Source organism: Bos taurus, chromosome 28 (genome assembly GCF_002263795.3).
Source record: "Bos taurus isolate L1 Dominette 01449 registration number 42190680 breed Hereford chromosome 28, ARS-UCD2.0, whole genome shotgun sequence".
In the NCBI taxonomy this organism is placed as follows: Eukaryota; Metazoa; Chordata; class Mammalia; order Artiodactyla; family Bovidae; genus Bos; species Bos taurus.
The window spans coordinates 25,800,530-25,819,166 of NC_037355.1; the positions used below are offsets into that span (position 1 = coordinate 25,800,530).

At 50.2% G+C, this 18,637-nt stretch overlaps 1 protein-coding gene across 4 annotated transcripts in view; it reads left to right on the plus strand.

The window, feature by feature from the left end:
- The first annotated feature begins 2,587 nt into the window (after nt 1-2,587).
- Nucleotides 2,588-18,637, plus strand: part of TSPAN15 (tetraspanin 15) — a 52,589-nt gene continuing 36,539 nt past the window's right edge. The window contains exons 1-2 of one of the 4 annotated variants that reach the window (XM_010820586.4): nt 2,588-2,763; nt 14,195-14,401. In XM_010820586.4, the coding sequence (XP_010818888.1) occupies nt 14,354-14,401 (48 nt within the window). In that variant the 5' untranslated portion in view covers nt 2,588-2,763; nt 14,195-14,353. 4 annotated transcript variants of the gene reach the window in all.

An 18,637-nucleotide genomic window follows, 5' to 3' on the forward strand; every position in this document is an offset into this window, starting at 1 on the left:
CAATGCCTGCTCTTTAGAGATTACCTGGGACCTTTACAGCAATACTGATACCTGATATGCAGGTCCCTGTTGGTGGAGATGCTGACTTGACTGGACTGGGGTGGGGCTTGGAAATCAGGAAACACTGAAAGCTCACCACGTGGTTCTAAATTGCAGCCGGGGTCACACTCACGCCTGTATGTCACATTGGGTTGGCCAAAAATTTCGTTCAGCGTTTGTTTCTGTAAGATATTAGGGAATATGATTTATGCCACGTATTCTAACAAAGTTCATGACTAAACCCGGCTTGGCATCAGACCTGCTGACCCGCAAGCCAAGAGTTTCTGGCAAAAGGAGAGAAAAACTGGCACTTCCCTGGTGGTCCAGTGGCTACGATTTTAAGCTCTCAATGCACAGGGCCTAGGTTCGATCCCTGGTCAGGAACGAGATCCCACATGCTGCAACCAAGAGTTCACGTGCCACAGCTAAACATCCTGCGTGCCACGATGAAGATTAAAGATCCCATGTGCTGCAGTCACCCAGTGCAGCCAAATACATGAAAATAATTTTTTTTTTTTAAAGGAGACGCTGTCATGGCTTCTGAGATTTCAGTGTTTGCCAGGGTGACTGAGGAGTAGTCCATGGCACTTGTGATCAGGTCGGGGCTAGGGAGGGACAACAAACTTGCTCAGGAACTGGGGAAAGGCTGTGCTAGCCCCAAAGAGCTCCAGGCTTCCTCTGCAGAGGTGTCTCCGCCTCGTCACCCCAGGCATCATTGTACAGGGGCTCAGGGAGAGCTGAGAGGAGGTGCTAAAATGTGTGCATGTTATTAGGGAAGATCTGTAGAGGAGCGAGTGCAGCTAGCTAGAAGGCCAGGACTAAGACAGGGACAACTGAAAGAAAATCCCAGTAGGGAAGGAGGCTAGAAGGCTAACCCCAGGGAGAAGGAGACAGACAACCCCTCCAAGGGCATGGAGCTGAGTCAGCCCTCCTGGGGATGGAGCACCTCAAAGAGTGGGTGTAAGGTGAGGGCTGGTGAGGAAAATTAGTCCCGTAAAGAGGGGTAAAGAGTTAGTTTTTTCCTCCTTGAAGGACAGAATAAGGGCTTCTCTGATAGCTCAGCTGATAAAGAATCTGCCTGCAATGCGGGAGATCCCGGTTCCATTCCTGGGTCGGGAAGATCTGCTGGAGAAGGGATAGGCTACCCATTCCAGTGTTCTTGGACTTCCCTTGTGGCTCAGCTGGTAAATAATCCACTTACAATGTGGGAGACCTGGGTTTGATCCCTGGGTTGGGAAGATCCCCTGGAGAAGGGAAAGGCTACCCACTCCGGTATTCTGGCCCAGAGAATTTCATGGACTGTATAGTCCATGGGGTCTCAACGAGTTGGACACCACTGAGTGAAACCATTCAAAGGACAGAAATGACAACTTCTAACCTTGAGGTAGGATGCCTTTGAAGTCCCAGATTATTCATTTGAAGGTGACCCTCAGCAGTCCCTGGTTCCATGTCTCTACCCAACCTTGCAGGGTTTGCTCCCTTGTACCAGGAAACTGGCTTCCTTTCAACCCCTGGGCATGGCATTGCTTCCCTCCCAACCCAGACCTTACTTGCTTCCTTCTACAGTAAAACCGGCAGAACTTTGGGGGCTGGGCCGCCGGTCTCTGTCTCTGGCAGGCTTGGGAATTCAGATCCCGGGAATGGGACAAGAGTGCCATTCCCGAAGTCGCCACCAGGGACCCCACCCAGCCCTGCCTTGAACTCACAAATTTAATTCCTGAATGCCACAAACATGGATTGCCTGGTTCCCAAGTCCCCAGCTGAGCTAGGCCTGCGGGGAAAGGAAAACAGCAGTGAGTCAAGCAGGGGCCGTGGGAGACAGACTCACAGCCAGGAAGACAGACTTTGACCCCAGACAGAGGAAAGGCTGGGCGGAAAGAGGCTGGGTCAGACCTGAGCTGTGTGCAAGGGCTGAGGCCCCTGAGTTGGGGCTAGTGGGTGAGGGCTTTTCGGAGGAGGAGGTCATGGGGGCAGGGTTGCTACCTCACCTAGTCCCAGTGAAGGAGAGGATCGGAGACTTGGGGGAAAGCCTTCCACTGTTACAAAAGTAACTGTGGGGCCTTCCATGAGGGCCCTCTGCCCCACCCTGGTCTGCGGCGCCTTCCCAGATGCTACCTTCCCGCCTCGCTTAGACTGAACAACTCCATTTCCTTATTTCATTCGTGCCTTGCACACTTAACTGCACATTTTTTTCTAACGCTTTAAGCCATAAATTCCTGCTCTTTCCCCATGGTCTTCCCTCTTGACCGCAGTAGAAAGCGGGCATTCTGTGTGCCCCGAATGAAGCACACTAGCTCTCTGTAGAGACGCTCTGCACACTCTCTCCCACGCCCCCCAACGCGCCTTAGCACCAGCGCTTCCAGATTTGCCCGCGACCTGGTTCGCACAACCCTCGCCCCCGCCCCTGCCTTGGCCTCCTCTGGGTCCAGGGCCTCCGCCCCGCCCCAGGCCCGCCCCCTCCCCGAGCGCCCATTGGCCTCTGGGGCTGGTTGGTCCCGGGCCGGAGCTGTGATTGCAGCTCGCCGGTGTCAGTCCTCGAGCGAGCGCCGGTGGCGGGGCCGGGAGCCGGTCCGGCAGCCGCAGGTGGGGCTGCGGGCAGCGAGGGACCCAGCCCGGGAGCCCCCCAGGATGCCCCGCGGGGACTCGGAGCAGGTGCGCTACTGCGCGCGCTTCTCCTACCTCTGGCTCAAGTTCTCGCTCGTCATCTACTCCACGGTGTTCTGGGTGAGTGACCCCAGTCGGGCCCCGGGATGGGAGGGGGAGAACGCACTCCCTTGTTCACCCGCACAATGCGCCGGGGGTGGGGGAATGCGGGTTGGGTTGGGTGCAGACTTGTCTGCTCCAGGGAGGCGGCAGAAGCGCACAACTGGATTCTCGTCCCACTTTCCTTGGGAACCAGGAAATTCTGGCTGCTCGAGCTTAGCCTGAATTTCAGCCGCCGGGTGGGGAGCCTTAGAGCTTGTTGGTAAGGACTACGACTAAGGAGCTCCGCGTGGCTCACCTGTGTGCACCTGACCAGCAGTTTGGTTCTAGAGTCCACCAGCCTACGCTGGTGCGGTAGGCTGTGGTTACCACGTTGGCCGCTCCCGCCCCGCCTGCCGGGTGTTACTGAGTTCGCCTCCCCATCATTCTGTGGAGCAGTGGTCAGGCTTTGTGGTCTGGGGTTGGGAGACCTGGACTCCTTATCCTGTCCCACTATATACCTGCCGACGTCCCTGAGGATGCCTCCCCCTCGTGCCGCGGTTTCCTCTAGGGTGGAAGGAGGATGCTTTGTGGGAGGTGTGGTCAGGCGGATTCCACCAGAAGTGTCCGAGGACATCTCCAGCTGCTTTTAGGTGCTCAGAACTTTAAAAAGCCCCTGCACTTTACCTTCTTTTCTCTCCTGTTGGGGGACAGGATGGTTGTGGTTGGACATGAACCAGCTTCGAATCCTGCCACTACCACTTTCCAGCTGAGTGATAGTGAGGAAGTTACTTCATCTCCTGAGGCCATGGTTTCCTCATCTGCCAATAGAAACAGAGATGATACTCAACTTTCTGAATGGTTGTGGGGATTAACTGAAACAGGTCAAGTCCATTGCTTAGTACAGGGACCAGCAAAGAGCTCAGGAAGTCTCAGCCATTGTTATTATTATGGACAGGGGAGCTGGCCCTCCTGGTAAGCTGACCCAATAGACTGGGTTTCGCTATGGAGATTTCAGACTGGGCTGGGCCCCCTCCTAGAAATGAGGACTTCTTTCTACAGGCCAGTGCCAGCCCTGCCACTCTAGAATAGTTCCCCTGCCCCCAACATGCCACAGGGCAGACTTGCCCAGGTACCTGACACCCATCCCCTGCAAACACATGCACACTCTGGTCTCTTTCTCAACCTTCACTGAGTCTTTTCTTCTGGCGGGAAATGCTAGATCTGCCATCAGGTTTTCCTTGTGACCTCTCTGTGGATGTGACCTTACCTGGTGTCCAGATCCAGATTCTCGATTTGTTCTGTTACTGACTCAATGGGAGATCTTAGGCAAGTCACTTCCCTGTTTGGGGCCTCAGAGCTGTGAATTGACTCACCCAGCTCCTAGTTCAGTTCTCTGACTCTATGTAATGAGCAAGAGTGATGAGCGGTATGTATGGGGGCTGGAGGATGTAGCACAGACTCACTGATGGATGGTCCAGGGAGGCAGAAGTGTTTTGTTTTGTTTTTTAATATTTATTATTTTGTATTTTGGCTGTGCCAGGTCTTAGTTGGTGCACGCAGGAGCTTTAGTTGCCAACTGTTAGTTGCAGCATGTGGGATATAGTTCCTCAATCAGGGATCAAACCTGGGCCCCCTGCATTAGGAGTGTGGAGTCTTAGCCACTAGACCACCAGGGAAGTCCCTGGGGCAGACGGTTTTATATGAAACTGGGATGGGGATGATCTGAGCTGTCACTCAGTGGTTCTCTCTCAAAGTTACACCAGAATCAGCATTTTAAAAACTCAGAATTTTAAAAACACCCTAGATGCCTGGGCCCTGGCATACATATTTATTTAAACTTATTTAACCTCCCCAGGTAAGTGTATAATAAGTGTTAAAAACTGCCAGGCTAGATGGTCTCATGGGCCCCTTGATTCTGGGATTTTTTTGCCTGCTCCTTCTTTGTCTGGCCTCAGAAGCTCCTTCCCTGTAGGTCAGAGTTGGCAGGGAGAAGGCTAAAGTTGATGGGTGGGGAGATGGGGAAACAGGAGAAGACCAGGAGCCAGAAGGTGGGGGTTACTTTTTTGGCTTCACCGCTTCTCTCAACGTTGTCATTGTCAGTCGCTAAGTTGTGTCTGACTCTTTTTGACCCCGTGGATTGCAGCATGCCAGGCCTCCCTGCCCCTCACCATCTCCTGGAGTTCACTCAAGTTCATGTCCATTGAATCAGTGATGCCGTGCAACTGTCTCATCCTCTGCTGCCCTCTTCTCCTTTTGCCTTCAATCTTTCCCAGCATTAGGGTCTTCCAATGAGTTGGCTGTTTGCATCAGGTGACCAAAGTATTGGAGCTTCAGCTTCAGCATCAGTCCTTCCAAAGAATATTCAAGGTTGATTTCCCTTAAGATTGACAGGTTTGATCTCCTTGATGTCCAAGAGACTCTCAAGTCTTTTCCAATACCACAATTCGAAAGCATCAATTCTTTGGCACTCAGCCTTCTTTATGGTCCAACTCTCACATCCATATGTGACTACTGAAAAGACCATAGCTTTGTCTCCTAATTTCTTTGCATCTCCATTTTTCCATCTACAAAATGGATAACTGATATCCTGCCTCACACCTCACTAGATTGTTCTTAGGTTAGCCATGTGGGGAGAAGGTGACACGTGGACAAAGCAAGTGCTATAAAAAAGAAAGTCACACAGTTAAAACGAAACTTGAATTTTCAAGGCCCTGCTTGCCACTGTCCCTGCAGCCTTAAGAAAAGACCACTCTGTGGCCCTTGCTCTGTCTCTTCTGAAGCAGGATGGGACTCAGAACTCGGAATCCTCCCTTTTCAGCCACCTGAGACTGACTTAAAAAATCTTTAACTTCCCACCCCTGGAGGTATTAGTGCTTAATAATCTCCTTATGCATGCCAAGAACCCAGCCACCTGCCAGGGCAACTCCAGGTGCCAGAATTTGACTTCAGGGTGGAGGCCCAGTTTAAGTGATTTGTCTTAGACTGGGTTTGTGGTTATTTGGAAACCATTACAGGAAAGCTTATTAGCTCAGTGCCATCCCTTGGGAGGAGCAGTGGGGCCAAAGGTTACTTGCTTTGTAAGCCCAAGGAGCTAACATTTTCATCTCAGTATCTAAGGAGGTAAAAGTTTTACCATAGCTATGCACCTTCTGTAGGACTTTATGCTTTAAAACTTAATATCAAATAGGAAATGCAAGGACATTGTACAAAATTTAAATGTATGAAAGAGTAATCATCAGTTATAAGCCTTCCTCCAATCCCTCTCTGGTATGCCCTGTCCATAACTTTTGTGAGTTTCTTTAGTCTTCCTTTTTTTTTTTTGGCCTTGCCCTGTGGCATGTGGGATCTTAGTTCCCCAACTAGAGATCAGACCATACCCCCTGTATTGGAAGCATGGCATCTTAACCACTGGACTGCCAGGGAAGTCTCTGTTAGGAGTTTCTTGTGAGTCTTTTCTGGGATACTACCCTAGGCACAAACATGTGGATGTGTTATATACTCTTTTTTTCCCCCTGCATTCTGGACTTCCCAGGTAGCACTAGTGGTAAAGAACCTTACTGCCAATGCAGGAGACTTAATAGACATGGGTTCAATACCTGGGTCAGGAAGATCCCGAGGAGAAGGAAATGGCAACCCGCTCCGGTGTTCTTGCCTGGGAAATCCCATCGATACAGGAGCCTGCGGGCTACAGTCCTTGGGGTTGCAAAGAGTCAGACACGATTGAACACACACAGACAAAGTAGCATACTGTACACAGTTCTGTCCTTACCTTTTCACTTAAATTTAAATCCGTGTAAATTGTGGAGCTCTGATAGGGGCTGCCTCATTCTATTTGATGGCTGTGTAGAATTTACTGTGGGTGCATGCTAAGTCGCTTCAGTTTGTGTCCTACTCTTTGTGACCCCATGGACTGTAGACCGCCAGGCTCCTCTGTCCATGGGATTCTCCAGGCATGAATACTGGAATGGGCTGCCATGCCCTCCTCCAGGGGAATCTTCCTAACCCAGGGAACAAACCCACATCTCTTTTGTCTCCTGCATTGGCAGACAGATTCTTTACCACTAAAGAATCTGGGCTGTCTGGGAAGCCCAGAATTCACTGTAGGCTATGCCAAAATATATTTCATCAGTCTCCAGCTTGGGGACTCAGGACTAAAGATTAAGGACCAATCTTTAATTACTGCAAATAGTGCATCTTTGAATGTGTCATTTTGCACATGTGTGTGTATGTCTGCAGGGTGATTTCTAGAAGTGGAATTGCTGGGTTAAAGGCTATATGAATACATAATATACATATGGGTATGAGTCATCTTAAGTGTATACAACTTAGTGAAGTTTTACAAAGCGAGCATCACTGTATAATCAGCCCCCAGGTCAACCAACAGAACTGTCAGCAGAAGCAGAAACCCACCTTGTGTCCACTGCCAGTTGCTACCACCCCTCAGCAGTAGTAATCACTATTGGGATGTCTAATAACACAGAACAGCTTTGCCTGTTTTTGTATGTGCATTAAAACTTTTGATTAATGTTAAAACAGCCATACTAGAAGCTATAAGTATTATAAATTATTTATGTGTAATATTATATTACTTTAAACTGATTCACTTTTTAAACTTAAATTTATGTCCCCTGTGACTTGCAGGATCTTAGTACCCCAACCATGGAATGAACTTGTGCCCTTGGCAGTGAAAGCGTGGAATTCTAACCACTGGACTGCCAGGGAATTCCCTAAACTTAAATTTATTTTTAAAAGGAGGCTTTATATCACTACTTCCAACGGGGAAGGCTTCCTAAATGGTGCAGTGGTAAAAAATCCGCCTGCCAATGAGGGAGAAACAAGAGACTTGGGTTTGAGCCCTGATTCAGGAAGATCCCTTGGCGGTCTACATGGCAATCCACTCCAGTATTCTTGCCTGGAAAAGTCAATGGACAGAGGAACCTGACAGGCTACAATCCATGGGGTCACAAGAGTCAGATACGACTGAGCACACACACACACACACACACACACACACGCACACAACGGGGAACCAAAATTCCTCATCGAAAATAGCTGGTAACAGTGGCAGTAAATACAGTGCAGGGAACAAAATAACTATTAAATCCTAGCTAGATACTGTGCATGCTGGAGGCTGCGAACCCGAGGCTTGGCTGGGTTGTCCCAAAGGCAGGTTGGCAGATGTTTTGAGAGGCGTAAAGACAAACTGACACCAAAGCCGAGATTTGCTCCTTGACGAGATTGGAAGGATCAGAAGGGAAATGAGCAACGAAAACTTCTCTTAGTCTGTGAGTCAATATGAACATGACCTTGAACCACTTACGAGATCTCTGTTGCCACACTTGGGGGCCCTTTCATTTTTTTAGAGGGTGACCCCAGGGCTCAGACAGGGCATGCCTCAAGGTCACTCAGCACAGCTGGCACTAGCCTGCAGGTGTCCTCGTTTCCAGTTCAGTGAGAAATGAGCTCATCCACAGGCTCTTGGAGCCTCCTCTTCCCACTGCACGGGTGAATCATTCTGACACATGTGCCCTCAGCCCACTGGGGACACGCCTCTAATTATAGCACCGACCACAGGGTATCCTAGAGATCCGTTTACATGACTTTTTCCTCGCTGGACTGTGGGCTTCTGGAGGTCAGGGGAGTAGCTCTTTTATATCCTCTTCCAGATACTGGTCTCAGGGCTAGGTACACAGTAGGTGCTCAGGAAAGGCTTGTTGCATTGGAGTGGCTGAGTCCCGACCTGTACCTTGGAAGCAGAGATTGGAGATATGGGCACCTGGATCAGAGGCCAAACTGGGTGTGTAGCCAGCAGTGGTCAAGTTTGCTGACGCTTTGAATTTGCAAAGTAGGCTGGACTGATCATGGAGACACTGGCTGTCTAGAAAGCACCAAGCCTATTCCCTTACAATGAGGTAGGGTTTTCGGTTGGGTAAGGGTGTCAGGGCTGAGTGGTGTCGATAATCGGGAAGGAAGTGGATGTGGATAGGTGGTGGAGGTTATAAATGCTGGAGGCAATATTAAGTCTTTCTTGTCCCTTCAAGGATGGGCCTCATTACCATAGTTCTTGTTACCCAAAGTTTAATGGTTAAGAGTGTGGACTCTGTACCAAGCTATCTGGGTTCAAATCTGGACTCTGACACTTACAGGTTGAGTGACATAGGCATTAACTTCCATCTGCCTCAGTCGTCTTATCTGAAAAACGGGTAATACCAGAACCTACCTGAGAGTCCTGAGACCCTTAAATGGATTAATTATCGGAAGGGCTGAAAGCAATGCCTGCCACATGATAAACACTACACCAGCTACTTAAGAGTTAGCCACTCTTTCCCGGCCTTCCTTTCTATTCTTCTTGGTGCTCAAGAGCCATAGACTGAGAATTAGAAGGGCCCTTGAAGCCACCTCTAGTGTGAACTTTTCATTTTACTGAGAAGGAAACAGGCCTGGAGAGGAGAAGCAAAGATCGGAAACCCCACAGCAAGTTAATGACAGACCCAGATCAGGACTTAGCCCCCCGACTTCAGTTTCTTCATGGGGGTCACCGTGACCTCTACCAGCAATGGTATCCCCCTTCCCCATCCCCCGGTGGTCCCTCCACTTGTCAGGGTTCCAGGTATAAGTGGACAACAGCATTTCTGGAAGGAGCTAGGTACCTGGCCTCCCTCTTGAGCACAGCAGGAATTTTTAAGTTTTGAAAAGAGCTTTGTTTGTGCGAAAATAATATGTGGCACATAGTTGAAAAAGAATTCCAAGCAATTCAGGTAAGCACAGAGATGAAAATAAAAGTCACTTTTGATTCTATCACCAAAAGAACCATTATTGGCATAAATACTCATTTGGACACCTCATTACACATTTGGGCGTGCGTGCTAAGTGACTTCAGTTGTGTCTGACTCTTTGCAACCCCATGGACTGTAGCCTGCCAGACTCCTCCGTCCATGGGATTCTTCAGGCAAGAATACTAGAGTGGGTTGCCATGCCCTCCTCCAGGGGATCTTTCCAACCCAGGGATCGAACCCCCATCTCTTATGTCTCCTGCATTGGCAGTCAGGTTCTTTACCACTAGCACCACTTGGGAATCCCCTTCCTTATACATATATGTAGATATTTAAATTTTTTTTTTTAATGTGTTTGATTGGCAAGTTCTATTTCTTTCTTGTTCTAGGCAAGCATTTCAAAGAGAAAATATTGAAACTCAAGAAAGTGAGGCAGCTTTCATAGTGGAGGCGGTCACCTTGCCTCATGCGCCCAGAGATGGCCTGGGCTGGGCTCAGGCCTCAGGCCCAGGGAGGTCCCTCCCCTCCCCTAGCCAGGCCACAGGACCTTTACAATCCAGAGAATCCAGAAGGCAGCCCCTGAAGGGGTTTGGAGAATTTTCTAATGCCTTCATTTTCCAGATGAGCAAGTATGGCCCCAAGAAAGTTTCTTTGTGGTTAGTCGAGGCTTCTGTGGGTAAACCCACCTTTTCCTGTAAGAGAAGGGTTGTTTATGCTGCAGGACTGGGTTGGGACCTCACTGCTACCTTCGGTTGGTTGTTCGTGAGAAGCAGGAGTAACAGCCTGCCCTTCTCCTTCCCTCTGCCCAGTGCCTCTTCTCCCTGGGTGGCTCAAATTGCTGACCTGGGGTAGGACTCAGAGTCAACCAGACTAGGGACTGATAATGAAATTTCTGGAGCAGCTGGCTCCAAATACAGGGGAAAGATGTCTTCTGGGTAAGCCTGGGCATGGGGGATTGAAAAGACAGACCTTTCCCAGAGAGCACCTCTGGATGTGAGTGGGTTGAAATCGACATCTTCATGGAAGGCAGGAGAGTCCAGTCTTGACACGCCGTTCCCTCCAGGGTGGGGACCATTTGTTTGCTTATTCAGTCAACAAAATAGTTATTTAATGCCTACTGTGTATACCAGCCACAGTGATAGTTAACCAGGAAACAACCGTGAACAAGACAGACTTGTCTGGAAGACATACAGACCACTAAATACACATAGCTGTGATAGGTGTTAAGGAGCAAATTAGGGAGGAAGTGGGGAAAGGTGGAAGTTCCTACTTTAAATGGAGTGGTCAAGGAAAGACTTTATGAGGGGCTCAAAGACTGAGAGACTTCCCGGGTGGTTCAGTGGTAAAGAATCAGCCTGCCAATGCAGGAGATGCAGAAGACGTGGCTTTGATCCATGAGTTGGGAAGATCCCCTGCAGGAGAAAATGGCAGCCCACTCCAGTATTCTTGCCTGGAAAATCCCATGAACGGAGGAGCCTGGCGGGCTACAGCCCATAGGGTCGCAAAGAATCGGACACGACTGAGCAACTGAACACACATGCAAAGACTGAGAAGGAGCCAGCCACACAAAGGCCTGTAGAGGATATCTCAGATGGAGAGGACAGCAAGTGCACAGGCCCCGAGGTAGGCAAATATGGTTGCAGCACATGAGGAAGCCTAAGAGGACTAAATTATGGGAGGAGAGACTGGTGGGAGTCTGGTCATATGAGGAGTCTGGGGTCTGAGTGACCTAGGGGGGAGGTTTCATTGTCAGGACTTGATGGCAGTGCCATCTGGAGACATGGATCAAGTGCTGGTTCTGCTGTGACTCTGGGTAAAGAGCGGACTCCCTGAGCCTGCTAGATGACTCATCTATGGATACTGTGGGGAGGATCCTGCAAGATGAGAGATGCGGAAGCTCCCAGCTCACTGTAGGCCTGGTCCACGGAGGGATGGAGATTTACCTGGGGAGCCTTACAGAGCTCAAGGGAACTGGGACATTAGATGTGATAACTTCTGGAACTTGTCTTATCAGAGGAGGTTACTTTCTGCTGGGGATGCTCTGCCTGCTTAGAGCAGATGGCTGTGGCTTTGCCCTTGGGTAGAAAAGTCTGACCCCTTGGGAGAACGTGGGGCTTCTTCTAGGAGCTGGGTCCTTCCTACACTTTAGTTCTTGGCTTTAATGGTGCACCAGTAGAGGCTCTGCACCATATGCCAAGCATGTGAGTCTAGCCTAACTAGAAGGTGCTGAGAACACCCAGATGGGAGAAGAGGGGATGGGAGAAGCACTTCCAGGAACCTAGAGGCAGGGTCTGCCCCTGCCAGAGAATGTCAGACAGATGATGTCAACAGGGGCACTGTTCAGCTCCAGGCTGGGCCTTCTTGCCTAGGCCAGGAGGAGGAGAGACCAAGAAGCAGATTAGGAGAAGAGAAGATGAAGAGGTCAGCCCACAGGGGAGATGGAAACTGAAATCAGGCAGCAGTGGCCAGCTGGAGATGGTGTGTGGTTTTCTGCCTGACTGGCTGTGATGGCAGAGGAGCCCTGGGGAGACTTCCAGGAGGTGGGATCTGGGCTGGAGGGGCGCAGAAGCCAGGCTGAAAGGAGTGGAGATGAGCTTCAGGAGGGGAGGGTGGGTCACTGCAGAATTGGATGCTTCTTGGGCCTGGTTGTTGAGGTCAGAAACACCCCCTGGGGGAACTAGGCCTGGAGGCCCAGCTCTAGGCAACTCCTTAGGAGAATTCGCGCTTCTTGTTTGATGGGTGGGGAGCAGGTCTGATTGACTGAGTGACCATGGACAAGTCACAAGCAACTCTGTGCCTCAGTTTCTTGTCTGTGGAAATGAGGTAACCCTTGTACCTTGAATAGAACCAGGCTTGGGTGGGCAATGCCTCCAGAACTCTTAGCAGGGTGTCTTGTGTAATAAGCATCAGCGTGGATGCTGGGAGAAGTGGCATCACTGGGTGGGAGCTAGGTGGCAGCTTGCTGGGTGTTGACAGAGAGGCTGGAGGGTGGGAGGAGCCTCCACTTTGCACTTACATCACTGAACTTGCACTTCACTTCTCTGGGTTCTCAGAACAACTCTGTAAGCTGGACACTCCTCCCCTTTTACAGCTGAAGGGACTGAGGCCTAGGGAGGGAGACATGACTGACACAACCCACTGTTTGCCTCCAACCCTGAGACCAGAGCTGTTTCACTGTGAAAATTGTACCTGTTGTGTTTTGTTTAATTCTTTCCAAAGGAGACTTTCTTACTAATGGAGATATTTGCATCTTAGTCTGCAGGGAAGTAAACATTTGCCCAGAGGGTAGAAGGAGGACAGCCTTGGCCTGGTCATTCTCAGAGCCCTCCCCTTCCTGTGGGAAAGCCCCTCCCAGATGTGGCGGGTGGCCTTGGACAAGTCACAGGGCTCCCTGTGCTGTTTGCCATCCCTACCAGAAGATGGGCTGTACTGGGTTCAGTGTAGGGGGCTGCGGTCAGTTCCTGTGCATCCACTGAGAGGTGGGCACTGGGCCCAGAGAAGGGAGCACTGTGCTTGGTGGTGGGCAGAGGGCAGCCTCCAGCCTGCCCCATCACAGACCGGGACCAAGTACCTGGCTGGAGTGGAGTAGGGTGCTGGCTTCTGAGGCTGGCACGAATTTAGAGACTGGGTCACTTCCTGAGGTCACACAACAGGACCTTCTAGGCCATTGGATCTGTGAGGCCTCCATCTCGCGGATTTCACAAGTACATGTGTCTAAGATCCATCTTCACAGCTGATTCCATGGGTCTGGGTTGGGGCCCAGGCACCTATAATTTTTAAACTTCCCCAGACGATTCTAAGGAGCTGCTGGAGTAAAATCTGCAGCTCATGGTGGTGTCTGTGAGGGGATTCTGGTGGAGTGGCCTGGTTTCCAAGCTGACTTTCTCACTAGCTGAATCCTGACTGACTTGCTGAACGTTTTCCCAACCTTGCTGACCATCTGGACAGTGTCTGTGGGCTGGGGAAGTCGGTGTGCCTGTTTAGGGGAAGCTCGCTGGGAGGGAGCTGTCCTGGAAGTGGAGAGAGCATGCTAGGCAGGCGCGGACAAGTTGGTGGCGTGGGGGGTGTTGGCAGCACCCAGTCGGGGCTGGTGGAGGTGTGTAGAGACCACCAGCCTTGGCATGTGGGTGACTGTGTGGAGGCTGGGCTTCTCTGGGGATCTAGATGTATCTGGTTGTGGGTGGGTATCCATAGTTCTAGAATTCTGTTTTCCTTTTGTTATCTTTACAACATCCCTTTATCTGCTTTAAAGGCAACGCTTCTCTGTAGTTAACTTTGTAACTTGAAGACGTTTTGTATAGAACCAGACTTGAAGTTTCTTGAGTCAGGGATTCATGCACTTAGAGGGTGAGCTGTGATCATTTCTCCCCTTCAATTATGTCTCCAGTTTGAGAACAGCTGATCTGTCGGCATTGCGTTGGAAGGCTGACTGTGATCTACTGAGTATCAGTGACCTAAAGTAATGACCCTACAGGGGAGGTGCGGCAAGGAGGGGAAGCAGAGTTTCAGATGGCTGTGATGAACCTGCTCAGGGTCACTGTAATGGCCCAGTTAGTGGAAGGATGAGGACTTGACTTCTGACTCTGACCATGAGCTCTGTAGTGGGTTGAATGGTTCCCTCCCCCCGACCCCCAACAACAACAGAAAAGATATGTTCATGTCACAGAACTTGTGAATGTGGCCTTATTTGGGAAAAGGGTCTTTGCAGATATAATTGGGCTCAGAATCTTGTGATGAAGTCACCCTGGATTGACTGAACATGGCTTAAACTGAAATGACAAGCATCCTTGTAAGAGAAAGGCAGAGGGCCTTGACGCAGAAGAGAAGACAGACACGCCGAGGGGAAAGCCGTGTGAATGCAGAGGCCAAGGAATGCCTGGAGTCACCCACAGAAGCTGGAAGAGGTGAGAGAGGATATTCCCCTGGACCCTCTGGAGGAGGCATGGCCCTGCCACACCTTGGTTTCAGGCTTCTGGCCTCCAGAATTTTGAGAGAATGCGTTTCTGTTATTCTAAGCCCTTTGTGGTAATTTGCTGTGGCAGCCCAGAGAACCAGTGCAAGCCCTTTCTGCTTCACCCGGTTGCCTGGCTAGGGAGGGGCCCAGTTGAGCAAGGCCTTGAAAACTCCTTTCCCTTCAGCAGGTGCTGAATGCGGAGGAGAAGGGGTGGGGCGGGGGGAGGAGCCTGGCTGGCCAGGTGGAAGGCCCATAGTCCCACCCACTGGGGCCCCGCCCCTCAAGCAGCCGGGCTCCACGCAGGCCCCGCCCCTTTCCAGCCTCTGCCCACGCAGATCGAAGGCTGTGCTCTACAACTGATTTCTCAAGGGTTTTTCCTCTGCGAGGAAAGCCTTATAGAAAGAGGGTAAAGCATGGGGAGGGAGTACAAGTTAGCTCTCAGGAAGGGCTTCTGATTCTGAAAATAGTTAAATCTAAGCTTCTTGCCGAGCGGGGCTGTGAAACACCTGCTGTTTCCCTACAGCCTCTCAGAACAGGAGTGTCACCCATCCCTTGGGGCATTTAGGATGTGGTGGAGTTCCAGTTGGGCTAACTTCGAAGGGCCATGGTGAGCATCTGGTGTAGCAACACCTTCCTTCGGGAGCAGAGGGAACTGAGACCAGACCACACAGAAAGTGCCTCTGGTTCGAATACCTCCATTCAGAGGGGACAACGGGAACTGCTTAGTGATTTCACCCCAGTGACTTCCTCTCTCGCTGGCATTATTGGTGTCCTCCCCTGTAAACGGGCCTGCTGCTGCACCTGCTGCAGAGGCCTGATGTGTGACCTGTCACAGACTGGCCTTCTCTGCAGAGCTAGAAAGAACTCAGGCAGCGGGAACTCTGTACGTGCCTCTGACCTGGTTCTCTTCCGCCTTTGACGAGGGAGCTGTATTTGCCTGACCCTATGCTGGGTCGGGGGACAGATGATCCAGTCGTGTCCCTGTTCCTTGAGAGGCTGGCACTCACTGCGTCCTAGCAGTGTGCTCACATCAGCGGCAGACGTTCTGTGATTGGGGTGGAGCCGGCCAGCAGCTCCCAGGAGGCTCCGGCTGATGGGAAGGCTTAGTCAGCAGTGGAGACTTGGGTTCTGGGCGGAAGCAGCCACTTGACTTTCCATCCTGGAGAGAAGGTAGGCTTAGCATCAGAGCAGAAAGAAGATGAGGACAGGAGTTGTTCAGGGGCCCACAGTCCTGAGACAGGAGTGGCCCTGTTTTTGCCTTTCGTTTCCACTGCAGTCTCCTTTGGTGCTCACCTTACTTAGAATTAAGCTTTCCCTTTGCAATTAGAAAACGCCCCTTGTCTGTCCTCTGTCTAATCTGGTTGTGCCTTGTGCTTCCTCCTCTTTTGTCTTTTTAATTTTTATTTCAGCTTTATTGAGATATGATTGACATACAGGACTGTATATGTTTAAGGTGTACATAATGATTTGATAATGGTTTGAATTAAATCATGAAATGATTATCACAGTAACTTTAGTTACCATCATCTTATGTATCAATAGATATAAAATTAAAGAAATAGAAAAGAGAAATTTTTCCTCATGATGAGAATGCTTAGGATTTACTCTTTTAAAAGTTTCATATATGACATACAGTAGTGTTAATTATATTTATCATATACTAAATTACATTTCTTGGAGAAGGCAATGGCCACCCACTCCAGTACTCTTGCCTGGAAAATCCCATGGACAGAGGAGCCTGGTGGGCTGCCGTCTATGGGGTCGCACAGAGTCTGATATGGCTGAAGTGACTTAGCAGCAAATTACATTTCTAGTATTAATTTACCTTTTAACTGGGCATGTGGGATCTTAAGTTCCTTGACCAGGGATTGAAGCTGTGTCCCCTGAAGTGGAAGTGAGAAGTCTTAACCCCTGGATTGCCAGGGAAGACTCTTGTCTTTTAAAAGCTAACAATGAATGAGCCCTTCCTATGTGCTAGACTGTGTTGTTTCCTAGACATTCTTTCCTTTAATCCTCCAGCAACCCTAAGAGCAGTTTTAGGGTTATTGCTCCATTCTACACTGAGGTAAAGAGAGGCTCAGAGAGGTTAGGGAACTTGCAAGTAAATGCAAAGCCTTTCTCTCTTCTGGCAAACTTCTCGATGCCTTCCTGTCCCAGGTATTTGTCCTTAGGAGGAGAACACTTTTAAGGGAGGTGGGCTGTTTGGGGATGAGTTGTTTGTTCTTTGGTTCTATCCTTTAGTCACTCATTTAACATTTCCTAGGCATACAGGAAGTACTTGGGAGCTTCCCAAGTGGCGCTAGTAGTAAAGAACCTGCCTGCCAGTGTAAGAGACGTGGGTTCGATCCCTGGGTCAGGAAGATCTCCTGGAGGAGGGCATGGCAATGCACTCCAGTATTCTTGCCTGGAGAATCCCCATGGACAGAGGAGCCTGGGGGCTACAGTCCATGGGGTCACAAAGAGTCAGACATAACAGCGTGTGCACACACACACACATCATTCCTAATTAGCAGCAGTCAGCTGACTCTCCAAGAGGAAAGTGGTCTATCCAAGGTCACACAACTCCTGAGTGGGCTCAGCTGGCACATGCTCTTTGCCAGTCCCACCAGCGCAGCCTCAGGGAGCTCAGTTCACATGGCCTTTGCCTCCTCCCATGGCTGGCACCGGCTGACCTCATATTGTTGGTTTCCATGTGCCTTTTCTCTGTTCCTAACTTCCTTAAACGATGCAATCGAAGGTAACGAGAGACCCTCTCTGTCCCTTCCTCCAGGCTTTTCCCCCAGGCATAGGGAGGAGCATGTCCCACAGCCCCGGGGGCTGTTTTCCTGTGTTCTTGCTGATTGGGTAATAGGCAGGTTCTCATCACAGCCAGTATTTAGTCCTGGTTGGCAGTTAGTGGAACATCTGGTGAGGGCATTAATTCCAGGCTAGAGGAGGCTGCCGGCCCTGAGCCCTCATTGAGCCGGCCCCTGGCTGTGGCCACTGAGACCTCCCAGGCCAAAGGGACACTCAGACTGTGAGCAGATCTTCTCTTAGAAGAAATGGAACTTGGACCTTGCTTGCTGCTTCAATATTTTTATTGTAAAAAAATTTTTAAACATAAAAAGTGAAAGAATGATAGTGAATACCCATATGCCCACTTTGCTGTGCAGTGCTTAGTCACTCAGTCATGTCCGACTCTTTGGGGCCCCATGGACCAGCCTGCCAGGCTCCTCTGTCCGTGGGATTCTCCAGGCAAGAATACTGGAGTGGGTTGCCATTTCCTTCTCCAATGCATGAAAGTGGAAAGTGAAAGGGAAGTCGCTCAGTCGTGTCCGACTCTTTGCAACCACGTGGACTGCAGCCCACCAGGCGCCTCCGTCCATGGGACTTTCCAGGTAAGAGTACTGAGGTGGGTTGCCATTGCCTTCTCCGATATATGCCCACTCAGTTCAGTCAGTTCAGTCGCTCAGTCGTGTCCGACTCTTTTCGACCCCATGAATTGCAGCAACTAAGACCCGGTACAGCCAAATAAATACTTAAAATACTTTAAAAAGAAAGAAAGTGGAGAGGGAGAGGCTTGCTGGGCCTGGATATACAAGTGGATCTGCCAGCCCTGCCTGCATGAGCCCTCTTCCTGCCTCTTCCTGTTGGAAGGAGAACTGCTCAGTGGTTGGAGCCTAGACACAGGACTCCCGAGTCCTATCCCCTCACCCCCGCCCCAATCACCAGTGGCACGTGCTGGGTCCTGTGCCAGGTGCTGTGGGGCGATGTTCTGAAGAGCTATGAGACCCGGGTCTGGCTGCCTGCAGTCTGCAGGGACACCTCATAGATGCTCTGTTTGCAGATAACCAGCGAGTATGGATGTGTGGGGTGGAGCCTCTTTGTTCCTTGGCTTTGCTGCTTGGGGTCTGGTTGGGGTGGAGTGGGAGAAGCCTCTTGTGTAAGATGGAAAGCACTAAATCAATAGTACCTAATTAGCCGTGACAGGGAAATGAACTTTGAAAAAAAATTGAAACCCATAGAAAATTTGAAAGAGAAATTCAAAGAATATCTGTATGTTATTATTAGCATCTTGTTTTAATATCTTTCTCCCTATCTTTCTTCCCCCTTCTCTCTCAATACTTGTTTTTTTTTTTTTTTTGACTGCAGCTTTTGTGACCATAGCCTTACATACCCCAGCAAGCAGCTCTCCAAAAGGGGCATT